General features: G+C 44.8%; 1 protein-coding gene across 5 annotated transcripts in view; it reads left to right on the top strand.

The window, feature by feature from the left end:
- Positions 1 to 16,558, top strand: part of OSGEPL1 (O-sialoglycoprotein endopeptidase like 1) — a 440,031-nt gene extending 423,473 nt beyond the window's left edge. For all 5 annotated transcript variants that reach the window (XM_069615644.1, XM_069615643.1, XM_069615645.1 and 2 more), the window contains one exon: positions 16,101 to 16,558. In XM_069615644.1, coding sequence (XP_069471745.1) covers positions 16,101 to 16,179 — 79 coding nt within the window. In that variant the 3' untranslated portion in view covers positions 16,180 to 16,558. The remainder of the gene's footprint in view (positions 1 to 16,100) is intronic.
- The last annotated feature ends 244 nt before the right edge of the window (positions 16,559 to 16,802 follow it).

Here is a 16,802-nt window from a genome sequence, read left to right as displayed (position 1 = left end):
GACTTCTAGGACTCTACTTTCTAGCTCAGAGGCTGGATATCCGCAATATCGGACCCATTCTCTTATCTGATCTATTGTCTTAGGGAAAACATGCATTATAGTACCTTCAGATTTGTTATGGGTCTTCGAAGGGCAACCGCCAATGGAACAGGCAGGCATTATGGAAAGTTCTGAAAAGTAAAGATCAACAATTCTCTATGAATACCAATGTGTTAAAACATTAAATGACACATAAAAGGTTCAATGCAAGGTCCGTTTTGGTTCTTGGAACTATACATGTTATTCACATGCGGATAAGTATTTCAATAACTTTCAAAAAATAGAAAAAGTAATTTGACTAAACTCAGAACATGTGACTAGTTCCTTGCATGTACTGTCGTGAACGAAAAGAAAACATGGATGCAATTTGATGACTACTAGCAAATAGATATAAATTAAAAAATTGGACGCAAAATGATTATGGTACATGGACTTACCTTGACGAACAAACAGTTAGATGCAGGGATCAGAGTAGTTTCTTGTCGTAGAACAGGGAGCAGTTCACAGGTTGCAAACTGACGAGTTTGCTCAAAGTGGTCACGGAAGTTCACAGAGACGAAGAGCAGATAACCAGCACCTTCACGGGTTGACTAGCAAAGCGCAAAGAAGTTCTCATTAGAAATATGAAGTGGGTTATAAAGAATTCGAAACAGGGGTGTGTTTGTGAATGAATGACGTGTATATGTCGTGGCATTATGCGGTCTGCAGGGGGCCGTCCAGCGTGAGGGGGGATGCTTGGCAGGAGACACGGGGTCTGGAGGTAGACCTGGGAACAACAACCCATGCTCTATAGACCACTTTGAAGTGTACATGGTCTTTGGCACCTCTTGTCCTTTATCGCTCCCTGACAGCTCCACTTGCCAGCACAAGTACCCCGGTGCGAACTGCCTTTGATAGGGCGGGGGGGTGGATCGGGGCGGTGGTCGTGCAGACAAGACACAGGAAGACTCGTGAATGGAGACACACTTATGTGGATTGCAGGGGGCCGTCCAGCGTGAGGGGGGATGCTTGGCAGGAGACACAGGGTCTGGAGGTAGACATGGGAACAACAACCCATGCTCTATAGACCACTTTGAAGTGTACATGGTCTTTGGCACCTCTTGGCCTTTATCGCTCCCTGACAGCTCCACTTGCCAGCACAAGTACCCCGGTGCGAACTGCCTTTGATAGGGCGGGGGGGTGGATCGGGGCGGTGGTCGTGCAGACAAGACACAGGAAGACTCGTGAATGGAGACACACTTATGTGGATTGCAGGGGGCCGTCCAGCGTGAGGGGGGATGCTTGGCAGGAGACACGGGGTCTGGAGGTAGACATGGGAACAACAACCCATGCTCTATAGACCACTTTGAAGTGTACATGGTCTTTGGCACCTCTTGTCCTTTATCGCTCCCTGACAGCTCCACTTGCCAGCACAAGTACCCCGGTGCGAACTGCCTTTGATAGGGCGGGGGGGTGGATCGGGGCGGTGGTCGTGCAGACAAGACACAGGAAGACTCGTGAATGGAGACACACTTATGTGGATTGCAGGGGGCCGTCCAGCGTGAGGGGGGATGCTTGGCAGGAGACACGGGGTCTGGAGGTAGACATGGGAACAACAACCCATGCTCTATAGACCACTTTGAAGTGTACATGGTCTTTGGCACCTCTTGGCCTTTATCGCTCCCTGACAGCTCCACTTGCCAGCACAAGTACCCCGGTGCGAACTGCCTTTGATAGGGCGGGGGGGTGGATCGGGGCGGTGGTCGTGCAGACAAGACACAGGAAGACTCGTGAATGGAGACACACTTATGTGGATTGCAGGGGGCCGTCCAGCGTGAGGGGGGATGCTTGGCAGGAGACACGGGGTCTGGAGGTAGACATGGGAACAACAACCCATGCTCTATAGACCACTTTGAAGTGTACATGGTCTTTGGCACCTCTTGGCCTTTATCGCTCCCTGACAGCTCCACTTGCTAGCACAAGTACCCCGGTGCGAACTGCCTTTGATAGGGCGGGGGGGTGGATCGGGGCGGTGGTCGTGCAGACAAGACCCGTTTGCCGCAGGGCCTCACCAAGGAGAGGCCATCTAACTGAATGTAAGAGGATGGCTGCAGGATCTACTACATGGAATGCAGGGGGGTGAGTTTATAAATACCTCACCCTCCCAGGAGAATATACACTAGATTCATTTAAAAAATCAAAACAACCATTGTTAAAATATATGTTGGGCTTTATTTTAGATTTTAATTAAACATAAATAATAAACATTACACATTGTAAAGTTGAGGTTGCAGCACATCGAGGGAAAATCCGCGGTATTGTCCACTGTCACTGGGGAAATGTTGTCTAATGGCAAGTACCGCACAGGCAGGTATTACTCTCCGAACGCGGTGTCCGAGCCTCCCGTGAAGCCACCAAGTGAAGCAACGATAGGCCACCAGCCTGTACCACCTGTGAAAAAAAAAGATGCAAACTGTATTAAACTGACCAAACTTTCTTATCAATGTCGATTCAGGTAACACATGTCATTTTTCTTAGAAAAAAATTATATCTAGAAAATGCACTATATGGAACAAATTTACATGCGTTCGAATGATATGTAAATGTAATTTTATATGTGGGAGACGACCATGAAATAGTGGTGGCATCACTGACATCACAAACAGAGTATACTTACTCGTTACTCGGATTACGCGGACGAACAGTGCCGCGAAGTTCGTGCATAAGCACCATCATCATCCTCAACACGGTCCGTGAGAGGCAGGCTTCCCTGAACTCTGGCAGCTCGGTGATGCATTGCGGACTTTGCTCGCCTTCCTGCAGACTTTGCTCGCTTTCCGAAATGTAGGCCAAGCACCCGGAATTTTCACGGCAGCAGCAGTTCTCCTCCTCAGTTGGCATTAGCTCGCACCGATTGCACGTGCACCAGGTGGAGACGCCGTCCATGCGACATGGTCCAGGCTCTTCATCCGTTGACTGGTCCTCCCAACTGCCGTCCGAATCCCCATCGTTTTCGCGTGCTTGACTTTCCAGTAGTTCTTCCTCGGTGTACTCGGGCTCGTACATATACGGCATTATTGTGGCCATTGTGCGGTAAAGATAGTAAAATAATTTACAGAGATGGTACAGGTGTTCACACGGGCTACAAGCGGCGAAGGTAGCTGACCAGAGCACTGAAACGAGTCACAGAATACTCAAAGTAACACAGAGAGAGGAATGGAATCGAAAATCTGCTGCTGTGTGTTGTGAAACGGTCTGTTTATACTTATTGGGGAAAGAGGCGTCCTGCCATTTCCATGGCAACACGTCAATAGCTGAGGCGCAGCGATTGTTGACACGAGACGTGCTTGAAATGGGCAGTACGCGTCTGCTGATGTCAGGCTCAGGGGCGGGGGATTTGATTTAGTGCCGCAAAGGCAGGTGAGCCAGGTCGATGCGGCGGAATGATAGGATTATCACAAAATGGAGGCTGATTTCGAGTGCGATAATGGGCGAAAAGTCGGGTAAGGTCCATAGGAAAGTTTCCTACGATCTACCGATTTATGCTTACAAACACATGGCCGACCCGTAGGGACAATAAAAAAAAAGTCCCGGAACTCTCCTTTAAGGAATTTAAATCAGCAGTTATCACAGCGAAACTTTTTTAAATATTGAGGGATCTGGAAAAGTCACATAAGCGAAGCTGAGAAAAATGCAGCCTGGTGTACTGGTATCCAGGAAGCTATGTTGAATAAACTTGATTGGATAAAATAGAATATTAAGGCTAAGAAGGAGGTGGGTGGTATGATAGTTAAAGACCAAGAGGTGGTGAAGATGCAGAAAACGCAAGATCACCAGTTCATTTTCATATATATATATCTGAACCGGAATTGGCTACCATTATTGCGAACCTCAAACCTATTACTTGTAAGAGAGATCCGTGTCCAGCTATGATGATTAAGGACTGTACCAGCATTGTTCTAGGCACGCTTTGTAAGTTTGGTAATGCGTCATTTGGTGAAAATCGCGTTCCAGCAGGGCTGAAGAATGCGTGGATTACTCCATTACTTTAGAAAACAGGTCTATGTCCTGATATGCCAGCGAACTATCGCTCTATTACGAACACGCTGTTTCTTCAAAAAATTCCTGGCCATGTGGCTTATTTGCAACTCACAGTTTATTTGGGATTTTAAATAAGTGGCAGTCGGGTTTTAGACAAGGGCATGGAACTGAGACAGTGTTGCTTAATTTGAAAACGAAATTGTTCCAGATTTTGGACATGGGGCAGACTTCCCTACTCGGGCTGCTGGACTTGTCTGCAGCTTTTGACCTGGTGGATCACACTGTGCTGGTCACCAGGTCAAAAAAAGTTGCCAATTTTTTCAGACAACGCTGCACTCTAGATCTCCTCATTCCTAAGTAATAGATGGTGTCAAGTATGCACCAAGCAGGCTGAAGCGCAACCAGCACTGCTGGTGTACGGCGTACCACAAGCAGCCTTTTTATCTCCATTATATAATATTTTCACCGTTCCATTCTTTAATCTTTTGGAGGACAATAGGGAAAGATTCACGAATTATGCAGATGACACTCAATGTGTGATCCATCTATCTGGGAATCATGAAGAGGATGAAAGAACTCTGATCTGATACATACTTGGATGGCAGTAAATGGCCTTGTACTTAATAAGGAAAAGACAGAGTTAATGGTGGTAGGTACAGAGAATAGAACGAGGAGACTGGAGCAAGTCTATAATAATTTTTGGGTGGCAGGGCATAATATTGAGACAAAAAAGGGGAAGACGTTAGGGATTATACTTGATTAAAATATTAATATGAGGGCTTATGCAAGCAGTCTAGTGTTGCTCATCTGCTTACTACACTAAACTGTTGGTGCAACATCGCCCATATATATGACAAGTGAATTGTGAAACAGTGGCTAGGGCAATAATAGGATCAAAAATTGATTTTTGCAGTAGCCTATTAGAAGGGATAGGCAAATCTGGTCAAGGTCATTAAGGGTCTAAAAAAGAGAGATCATGTCTCGGCTTCTAGACGCGACCAACATTGGCTCCCCATTCAGGCGAGGATTAACTTTCGTCTTCTTGTGATTACCCATAAATGTCTAGCTGGTGTGGGCCCTCAATATCCTATTGAAGTTCTAATGAAAAAAGAACTGCTGTTAGGGCCTTGAGATCTAATAATACCCATCAGCAGAAAATACTGGCCTGTAATTTGATTCATGTCATGAATGGAGCCTTCTTTAGTGCTGCTCCTAAGGCATGGAATGCTCTCCCGCCGGATCTAAGAGAACTGAATTCATTGGCTAATTTGAGAACAAAATTGAAGATTTTTCTGTTTAGATAGGAAGCCATGTGTTTTTCCTGATGTTTATGGTGGTACCTTGGGTCTGGTTTATCACTGAGGATCCATTTGTTAATATTTGTTGTTTTTCCTTGTTTGTTGCACCCTGAAGCCTCCGAGTCAAATGGTGCGCATTAGAAATAAAGTAGTCACAGAAAAAAAAGAGATCAAACATCAGCCCACCATACTGCCATAGGCCACTAAGGAGTACCCTGAGAAATACGTATAGAGTAAAAAAAAAGATTAAGTTCAGTTATGTGGTTGGTAGCAGCAGTTTTAGACCGAATTACACACTTCTTACAGTAACTCCCATACTTTGCCTGAGCATTCGAGTTAACAGTAATGTCAAGGGGAAAACAATTCTGTTGTAATGTACTCCCAGACAAGACAACCCCATCTATGTATCCCCTTTCTGCCTGTACCCAGTCCTTCGACAACCAACAGCACACCATCTTCACTGGGCCGGAACTAGGAGATAGAAGAGGGAAGAGCTACTCCTTAACAGCATATACCTATTGTTGCCCCCAGCCATTTGAGATATGGGGGGGGGGACTCTGTAGACACTTAAGGAGAGGTTTCAGTTCATATGTTCTCAACTGTCCTGTGCCTGCTCTACCAACCGCTCTCCTTACTCCAGCAGCTTCTGACTCATCGGCATACGCCACTCCTCTGAAACGCCCTCCCTCTGAGGCAGGTACCTCCTAGTCTTAAAAGTTAGGGTTACTCTTGTCTGCACTAGTGGAGGCACGTTTCGGTGTCCGGGACAGGGGGTCTTAAGGGGGCACCACCATCATTATCAGTGGTGGCTGTTTTTTTCCTTTCCTTGGAGATGTTCATGGTTTCACAGAATTCATGTAAGTGACAAAGCGTGGCGAGGGAGCCCAAAGCAACATAAGGGTGTGCTGGGTATTTCCACCTAAGGCATTCTTTTAAATAATGTGCTGAAATGGTGCATTTTATAGTAAATGTTTAAAGAAAAATGGTGTAAAAGGCCATACTATTTACAGTCAGCTCTGCAGGGTAACATATGCAAGATGTACACTAGATTTCACTAACAGTACACCAGTACAGTACACCAGAGCATTGATCACCATTTTCTTGCTTGTTCCTAAATTATATGCTAGCATTGTGACTGTTAAACACGTTTACGTTAGTGCCCACAATTTATGCCAACACTGCCGCTGTAAAGTACATGGTCATAATGAACCTGTCCACGGAATATGTCAGCATGGCCCTCTAAAACACTGGTTTACAAGGTTGCGCCAAAATTCACACCCTCTTGCATACCCTCCCAAACACATGGACGCACACATTGCATAGCTTCAGAAATATGCAGGCATACACTTTCTTGGTATCAGGTGATATTATCCCCATATATATTGTCTCCGGGAAACGGCATAGGTGATATTATTTATGGGGTAAATGGGAGCAGTAGTTTGCGGGGGTGTCTCCCGCAGGTTCCATCGGTTAATACGCTGCAAAAAAAGGCGGCATTCTTGTATGGCGATATTTTGGTGGGGATATTAACACATGGAACCACTTTATTATTATTTTTTTTTTAAACTTACCTTTTCGCGTGGTGATCTTTTCTTCACTCTCCTCTTGGTCCAAGGCTTCAGGGGCTTAAGAAAGCCATTGGTCTGACAGCTGGTGAAAGAACATCGAGGAACACTTTTGGGACCACCAGAGCTTGGTTGTTAAGTAACTTCTGAGCTGGAGCGAGCAGCCCCTGTGTTCTGCAACTTCATGAAGCCTGGAGCATGCAGTTTACACGAACAGGCAAGTAAGCAGCGGCAGTGGTGCGCATAGGGATGTGGAGGAGGGGTCCACGTGGGGCAGCTGCCCCGCCTGCTCCCCTCAACTCCACCATTGCTGCAGGTGTTTGTGACTGGGGATCAAAGCCAGAGTTGTTGACGGAACGCCACCATAATCACAGCAACGGAAGGGATCTACCCTTAATATAGCAGGTTGCTTTGGATTGAGGATCGAGCAGAACTTGAACAGGATAAGTAAGGCTGTCCCTGAATCTGAGCTATTGGTGACATACCTAAGACCAGAGTCTGACACATTGTTTGTGCTTTCGTTTTGAGACCTGATGTACATACACTGAATTTCTGAACTAAGACGAGAAAACTTAATTATTTTGGATTTCTGTTATTTTTCAATGTTACTATGGTGCGGAAAGTAGGATCTTTTTAGAATAATGATATGGTGCATATGTGCAACAAACTATACTTGCCTTTGTCTTCACAAAGCCCAGATGGGGCAGTGCCTGACTGATTTGCATATGGCTGGACCCCTTTTGCATTGGCGCAGACAGACTAAAAAAGGTGGTGTGGAAGGTTGCCCAGAGCAATGCCAGTGGTTCAGATTAATTAAAAACCTTTCCCCCATCACTTTTTTGGTTTTAATTTGTCTCACTATGTGAGAGAGGGTATGCCCAGACGTGGGTCTCTTGCTCGCTGCACCATAGGGAACCAAGCTGCCCCTCAATGAGGAGGCCCAACAAGGACGAAACATGTCTGGGGTTGCTTGTGTTTCCATGCATAGGGGACCTAGCCTAGCAGTTCGGGCAGGGCTACTCCCATTGGTGCCATTGCCTGACTGATTTGCATATGGCTGGGCCCCTTTTGCAATGGCGCAGACAGGTTACAAAACGGTGGTATGGAAGGTCGCTCAGAGCAATGCCAGTGGTTCAGATTAATTCAAAACCTTCAACTCATCACTTTTTTCGTTTTGGGGCAAAACTGTACTACACCAATGGAATATTGAATGTGACGAACTACATGGCCATCAATGTACCTGTATAGATCTTAATGAAACAAAAGCTTCACCTTACTAACATACACACTCTAAATTAATATTAAGGATTATTATGGTTAACTAATCATTTCCATTTGTTTTTTTCCAAATAACTTTTTATTGCGATTTTCAACATGCAAAAACATAACGGGAGGATATCCCTCTACACAGGTTGCCCACACCTCTCATAGAACATCATTATTGAGTCACATCCCATTGTCACATTGGATCACCCTGGAAGTCCTCTTTCAAGTGGGGGGAAATGTCTACACAGTTACCATAGATGTCTGTGGTAAAAGCTCTCGCCGGCCTTGCAGCCCTTCATGCTGCCATCTCCCGAACCCAGGACACCACATGAAAGTTGTCCATAGCGGATATACTGCAACATTACTAAATCATTCAACCCCAAATATACTAGTAACCTGCAAGGCATCTCAAAATATCCTGAATCAGTTTGGAACAAAAAAAAGCTTTATCACAGCATCCTAAGGCCATACTGAAATTGGGGAGTCGGGCACCATGGATTATAACGCTCCTAGGGAGAACGAAAAAAAAGTGTAATGCACTGCCTCAAGATAAAATGGGGGAGTCCCCTAGACCCAAGTCGCCTCATCCCTTGTCTTGATTGACGTCGTTTTCACAGGATTTGTTTTCTGCAGCTTCTCGGCGCTATCGGCATCCCAAAAAAAGATATTCTCTCTCGTTCCAGGAAAACTCTTAAGATTAGCGGGTCTAAGAAATACCGCTTTTGCTCCACCTTCTAATTTCTTAATGATGTTGAGACTCTTCCTTTTCTTTTTGATCTCCGGTGCCAAATCAGCAACAATGAGAATCCTATGTTCCTGGAACTCCAAAGACTTTTTTTCTGCTGCAGCTTTTAGGATCCTGTCGCGAACATCACTGAGCTTGACAATGATTGTTGGGCCTAGCGATACGTTTAAAGATTTGTTGGAGGCAGACGACTTAATTCTATAGTATTTGTCCATGTATATAGGGTCCTTTACCACCTCCAAGTCGAGTACTTCCAGGAGCCAGCTTGGGTCATCCACTTCCGCTCCAGTAGGGAGACTAACAATCCGTAGTTATTGAGCCCGCACCACATTCTCAAGCTATTCCAATCTGTTCACCATTGCCATATTTCCTTTAATCGCTGCCTCCAAGTGTCATCCCATTTGCTGAACCAGGGCTAACATTTGGGCACACTGTTGATCCAATTTGTTAGTTCTCAGCTCTAACGTGGTGGTTCTTGTCTCCAGCTAGGCCACTTTCTCACTTATTTTGTTGTATTTATTCTCCAGCCGTGATATCGACTTCTCAAACCTTCCCAACACGGCCATCTCAGGGTCCTGGGCCGACCGCTCCACATGGCTGTTTTGCCTGCCACGTGGTGAGGAAAATAAATCTGCATCCTCACCCTTAGCTTTCTTGTTAGACCGCTCTGATGCCATTTTACCTTCCTTCACCTCATAGTAGCTAGTCTGAAGAGATGTAAAAGGAAGGGTGTAATAGAACTGTTGTTCATCATATCTCTGCCATTGTGCTGGACAGTCCTTGATATTACAAGTGTCCCAATAAGTTGAGCCGAATGTCCCACAAGAGAAATGGCCGCCCGAGCGCAACTGCACCATATTTACATAGCCTGTATCACTTGCCCACACCAAAAATGGCCACCACATCCTTGCCTTTCCAAGAAATGTGCAGAGCGTTCAACACATGTAAAGGTCAGCAAGAGAGCCGCCATCCCTTGTGCAGGCCCGCACTTGATTTGTCCGCACCCTTCTCCCTGTACCTTCCTCCACCTTTCGTCAATCTGTCCAGTAGCTACAGAAAGAACATGTGTTTGAGATGACCGCCTTTCTAATTGCTTTAAATGATGTCTTGTTCTGACTGTCCATATGTTAGTAAGTCCTAGCATCCGAGTTCCTTTATCCTGCACTGCAGAGGGGTCAGCACCAATGTGCTGGCAGCCCTGCACCGCTCCCTGGCAGGTCTCCAGCCTTATCACCAAGTATGCGTGGATCAAGGCAGCGTGATGTCAATACTGGGCCGCTCACGTCCGACCTTTCCTATTGCCTCAACAAGTGTGCCCAACCACAAGGGTTTCGCCTCTGCATGTAAGTCTATGGGGCCGACTCCTTCTACCTCTGCCAGCCCCACGGTCTCTTATCGTCCTCAGCTCATCAGTCACGCAACGACTGTGCACTCAAGCGGCGCTGCAGGCCTCGTCCACTAATTGCTTTGCTCACTTGATGCATCCCAATATCTGGACCCCGGCTGGCTCATTTGTGCCCAGATCTACTGCTTCTTGAAAGTCTCCTACAGTCGCCAGGCTGGTCTCCTGAAGAACTAGGTCAGTCACATCATGGGTCGGCCTTCCCATATGATCGGAAGCTTTTCTGAACGGTGACCCTCTTCTTTGGGCTCTCGAGACCACCATACCCCCCCATTTATGTTTTTCAAGAAATATTTAAAAACATCTTTGTGTCATACAACGAATTGTGTTGTAATTCCAGAGTACATGCATTGGGGTTATTATTCTACAGAGTTATTGAGAGATCTCTTTTTTTCAAGAAAACCAGTAGGGTTCAGGAGGTTCTTTGTCTGCATTGACCAAGGAATAGAAGGAAAACCTGAGCATATAGAGAAGAATCTCTTATAGAGAAGAATCTCCCAGGAGTAGCGCGGCTGCTTCTGAAGCTGCTGCTTGGGCTTCTCCCTGGTGATCCGCCTTCTGATTTGGACACCACTAATATGGCTCAGTGATTCTCTGTATACATGTAGAAACCAAGAAGTGATGTAATGGCTTCTTGACACAGGTCCCTGCTTGAAAGCAGAGAATCCCTGATTTCTCTCTGCTATGCACAGAGGCTGGATGGCAGTGTGAAAAGAAAGGGGGAAATAGTGTGTCTCACACCACCATCCCCCAGAAAACTATTTGTATGGCGCAACCTGGCCTGACAGATGTTCCCCAGGGGCTGTTCGAGGTATGGAAGCCACAAGATGTCCCCAGGAAGACTGCATAGTCCTGACGGTGCTGCTGTGAGCTGAATCATCATGATTGTCTGCTATGTGACATGATTGTCTGACAGCGGTACATCGACCCGCTTGTGGTAAGTCTGCAAGTATTAGGTGGAACTACTGCCAAGCAGGAGAATTGGTGGATGCAGGCGAGAGGAGAAACATTTCAGTAGAATGAAAGCTAGTTTGAGCCCAGATCCTCAAGACAAGAAATCTGACATACATATTTTCTACATCTAAAGCTTTCAAAATAATTTAGAATATCATGGGCCAATCTCTTTCAAATAATAAATAATATAAGGTTTTTTTTATGGTGAATCCAGTTCATAACATGTTTCTTGGATGCATGTTTGTTGTCGTCCTATTAGAAGATTTTTGTTTTGGCCATAAGGCCAAAACTATTGTCATTAAAATAAGAGCTGTAACATAAGAGCGTGGAATAGGGGCTTTGAATGTAGGCTTGTAATGCTTTTCAATGTAGAAGACATATGAGCATGGATATATGTAGTTTGGCTATTTGTCCCACCCATTTGATGCCTCTTGCTAAGTGAAATCTATAGGATTTTCCTCCCATTCCCACCCATTTTCACTCCAACCACACCTCATTTTGTACTCTTTAGCTGAATTTGTACTGTGTGGTGAATTTGTCAGCCATTTTCCCCTCCAAAATGGCAGCCGCCATGTTTAAATGTTATTAAAAAGTTATTTGGCTTGATTGATGCTTTTGAACATATTTACAGTATCTCTTAAGTAATGTTACATATGTTAATGTATTTGGTTTTCAAAATAAAGACGTTTTGTTAAACATACGTGTTTTGTAAAATGGCTTTTCCAATTGTCCACATACTGATTTGTTGGTGGTGTTCCAGTGTCTTGTGATGTGCATGCCATCAACACGAGCATGATATTGCGCTAGCAGTTTGGCATAGTAACAGTTACTTGTCTGAGCTGCTGCAGGAGAAGCATTCGAGGTTTGTGGTTTCTTTATTGTTGCTTTTCCTTGTTTGTATAAAAAACACAATACACACAATGGCCATGTAGTGCCCGCTGCGCGTACCAGCAATGTTAGGGTCTTGGTAGACATCTGTCCAAAGTAGGCGAGCTGCACAGGAAATTTCTAAAATGAGAATGAGTTGAGCTCTGTACAGTGAGTGGATATAACGCCATTGTCTTTTCTGCACATCGGGGCTGTCAAATAGCGCCAGCGCTTTAATTCAATTTACATAAATGGATTTGAGCCAAAGAAGCCGAAACCCTGCAGAATTCCACAGCAATGAGCCAGAATGAAACTGGGCAACATGCAGCAACTCCGCTCTGCTAATTGGACGCCCTTCCTACCTACGCTGATCTGTAGAAAACCACAATGCACGGCTTCGGGATTACACATTCCACTGCAGCGATAAAAGTACAACACACACTAGTCACCAGCACCGGCACAAACAGTCCACGTGCTTGTCTGTGGGGTCCTTACTTTGCAGGTAATGTACGTATTTCGGATATGCCAAACAGGAAATGAATTAAAACACACACACCTGAGGAGAAGAAATCTTATAAATGGTGTTTGAATTCGTGTTTCTGTGTCGTCCAATTGAACATGAAATAAAACATGATTGCCACAAGAGGCCTTGATGTGCACTAAATTTCGAATCCATCTCACAAAGCAGTTTGTGACTAAAGCAGGGATGTGCCTGATTCCCTTGTCTCCCCTCCCCCCCTCATGCCAATAATTGGAGCTAATCACATAATAGGGAAATTAGGCCGGGTCTCTTTCATCAGCTCGCCGCAGGACTCAAGACAAGAGTAAGTCACAATGGCCCGCTATTACCAATCCAGGGTATCAATTCTTATTAATGGCAGTGCATGGAGCGTCGTTTAATTCCGTCTATAATAGCTGTACATTTCATGCTAAATGTCTATTGAAGAATGAGGTAAAACACCCACTGTCGGATAACATGGATAGAAATAATGGGAAATGAACCAAGAACCAAAATAATAGGCTCTCTCTAATTCTGCCTTTGATGCTCAGCTGCTGCTTAGCCAGTAATTCCTTTCCAAAAGGATGCAGCACAGTCCCAGCGAAAGTGAACCGTCAGTACCGATTAGGACCGGTGCTAATGTCAGAAGGGGAGCGAGGAGCTGGCACCATTGCTCCTGCTCACTAGCTCAATGTATAACCCTACCGGGGAACACAGAGGAAGGTATTGAAGGTTGAAGCCTAGCTTAGTGATGCGCCCACTGACTAATTCCACAGCGAAATATTGACTACAGCTTTAAGGTGCAGAGAATCACATTGCAAATGGTTGCAATTCAAGTGTGAACTACGGCATGTATTGACTCTGCCAGATGGAGCCATTCTGGGTTGAGGTCGTACTCTTCTCTACAGGCTATCAGTATTCACACATAGATGATTGTTAAAATGTGGATGTTCATAATCTTTTTAAAATAAATAGCTGTAATAAATGAAGCCCTTTTGTGTAATTCCTGGAAGTAATTGTTAGAGCCCTATTTTGCACACAATATAACAATGCTACCGGCATTTGGCTGTTCTTAAGGGCAGTGACACGTTTCCAATAAGCTTCGCGCCATTAGGAGTTGCATTCATTTCTCACACCTGCATTTTCTTTTCTGTTTATTAAAATGGTGTTTTTAAGCCTGACCAGGAAAATTCACCTACAAAACATTTAAAAATGATCATCCATGTCTACTGCGCTTTATACCACCTAGTAAAATCAGTTGGCTGTCTATAACAGACCGATGTTTTAGAAAAGCCTAACTCATTCTGAAACATGCAGGCGAAATGGCTTTTGCCAAGATATTTCTCACTCCCACACAATCCATCCATGACACCACTGCTTTGGAAATGCATTGAATGCCATTCCATCTAAATGCTATCTTTTACATGTAAAAGTGCATTTCCATCGAATATATAAATGGACAAGTTTAGATGGATATGGACTTTTAAATGTAAAAAATAGCATTTCGATGCATTTTTTTTTGTAACGTTAAAACGTTACATGGGGCTGTACAGCGCTGAAATCTTCGATTTTGGCACTGCCAGCTTTATTTAACGTTGCCATTTTTTAAAATTTTTGTTGTGTTTGGGGGGGGGGGGCTTCCCCAATTCTAACCCTTGCCCTACCCCATACCCTAACCCTAAATCTAACTCTAATTTAAAATGTAAAAAATCCATCGAATTTTATTCACTGAAAATGCATTTCGATGGAAAGTATTTTCGTTGAATAAAATTCGATGGAAAGGTCTTAGATGTCTTGGATTTCGATGAAAAGTCGAGATACCTGAAAAAATAGTACCTGTACTCAACTGTATTGTTGGGCATAAAATGTAATCATTTCTTAATTGCAACGATGGAGAAGGCTCTAGTAGCTTTCACTGTGAGAACTTGCCTATCATCAGTCAAAGGTCTGCCCGCAGTGTTGCCTGCCGCCCTCCCGCGTCCCCGCCTTGCAAGCCAAGCGGAAAGCATTGGGCTTCCTGCTCCTTCAAACGTGTGTAGCCTGATCTTTGCCGATTTCCTTGGGGTGAGTTTGCCATATTAAGGTCCTGGGCCTGCAAACACCTTTTCGTTTTTTCCCTTCATTTTGCCTTTTTTTTAAGCACTTTCGGCACACTTCATCCGACTCCCCTCCCCAATATCCAACTGACCTCCGCTATATTAGAAATGGACAGCCATAGTGCCACCCTGCGCGCTTCAGCTGTTGTCGTTCCCCTTGGGGTGAGTGTGCCATTTGTAAATGCCCTGCAAGGGCATAGGAACCTCTCTGCTTGCCCCTCGTTAGTTGTTGCAGTTTTCCTTGGGGTGAGCACCAACCACCACCCCAAGTTTTCTTCGGGCTACCTCTGCATTCTTAAGTCTTCTGAAAGGTAGTGGCTTAATTGAAACTATTAACCAGCTCCTGCACTTGTCTCGGGAGGATAGCTCAGGGGCAACGTGCTCGCCTTGGAAACAAGACGACACAAAGCACCACGGGTTCGATCCCCGGGTCCGCGCTTAGAGACCTCTGGGTATTAAGCGCATTATAAATAACCTATCCTAGCATAATAAAAATGCCTTAACCAGTGCGTTTAGTGACTTGATTTGAAAGCAATAAGTGCGTCCTGGCATATGTTCCTTGTTCTGATATTTCCTCTTAAAATTGGCATAGCTAACGGTTTTGGCTCTTCTATAGGCATGGGGATAGGAAATTGCCATGGTTGGAAAACGCCTATCCCATGCCTACGCAAAAGCAAAAACTGGGATCGGAAAAAAGGCACAGTAGTTTGTTGCACACTGTTAATAAGGGGCTGTCTTCACTTGCTTAAGGACACGCTTAGCCCAGGACGATTGTATTAGGATGTGCTTTACTGGGCCTAATGCCATTAAACACTCCTATGCAAAATAAAAACACGAAATTGCAAAACTATTTGCTTTGCCAATGCTTGTTTCCTTGGTTTTCACCACAATGTGGGTAGGGAAAAGGCTGCTGGTAAGAACAGCGGTATGTTGTTGAACAGTAGCTTTGCCTGCTGAATTTATACCAAGGCCCGCAAGTTCCTGCCCAGTAAAAGATACTATGCTGTGGGTTGCCAAAGGACTCCGGGGTTGAGGCAGAAAGGCGACCAATGGATGGGGTCGTCTAGGAGCACATCACAGCTGTTGATGGCCTGTTTTCGCCTTGTCACTACTATAAACGAGTGGGTTCTGAACGGAGGGTATGGCAGTTACTGTACTAGGTGAGTAGTTTAATGTAAAACTGCTACCAGCCACATAACTGAATTTCTGATCTTTGTGAAAGAATGTTTTTACTCTAGACTTGTGAACCAGGCATTGGTTTGCACAGGGAGCCAGTTTCAATGAGGTTCCCTACAGTTTGCAGTTGGTATGGTAAACGATAACGTTTCCATTTTTTTTCTGGGTTTTAGAGCGCCTCTGGGAACTGACATTTCAGATCAAGTGAGAAAAGCAGCAATCAAGGTGCCACGTTTGAAATTGAACATTTAACATGCCACACTAGTGGGGAAATGAAAACTGGAAGAAGCCACGACTACTGGTGCTCGCTTGTGCATACCTTTTGATGAAAGGAGAACCTTCTATCATCTTAGTATCACTATTCAGTACGCTGAGCACTGGCCATATCTTTTAATATAATGTTTCACGCAATAGTTTGCTCAGCCTAACATTGTCATAAAATCCGGCAAAATAGGTTGCTGCGGCATCTAGACCGGAAGATTTTCAGGTGAGGTCTCAACACACCAATGGCCTGCTTGGGTCAACACAACAATGCGTGCTCATTCTGCTCGTCTGTTTATCTGCGCCTCTATTTTTAATTTGCCATTATACTATTTTTGTTTAACATTAAACCTGTTTCTCTAATTGAAAACCGTTGTCCGCCCAGGTCAGTCTATGGTGTCATTTCTTACCGCTGCACTGAGGGATGTAATCTGTTTTTCTTTTACATCCTGTGTTCTTCTAATTCCCAGCTTGTTCATACTGGATTAGTAGTTCATCAGACTGAGGGTTCCTGTTGCCATGTCTTGCTTGAACATGGGTGGTCATGGCCTTTACATCACACACGCACCCACCATCATTCCTGTTGCCATGGGAGCCATGATGTATGTATGGAT

Source organism: Ambystoma mexicanum, chromosome 9, assembly GCF_040938575.1.
Source record: "Ambystoma mexicanum isolate Mex_15411 chromosome 9, UKY_AmexF1_1, whole genome shotgun sequence".
In the NCBI taxonomy this organism is placed as follows: domain Eukaryota; kingdom Metazoa; phylum Chordata; class Amphibia; order Caudata; family Ambystomatidae; genus Ambystoma; species Ambystoma mexicanum.
This window is presented reverse-complemented; position numbering and strand designations above follow the sequence as displayed.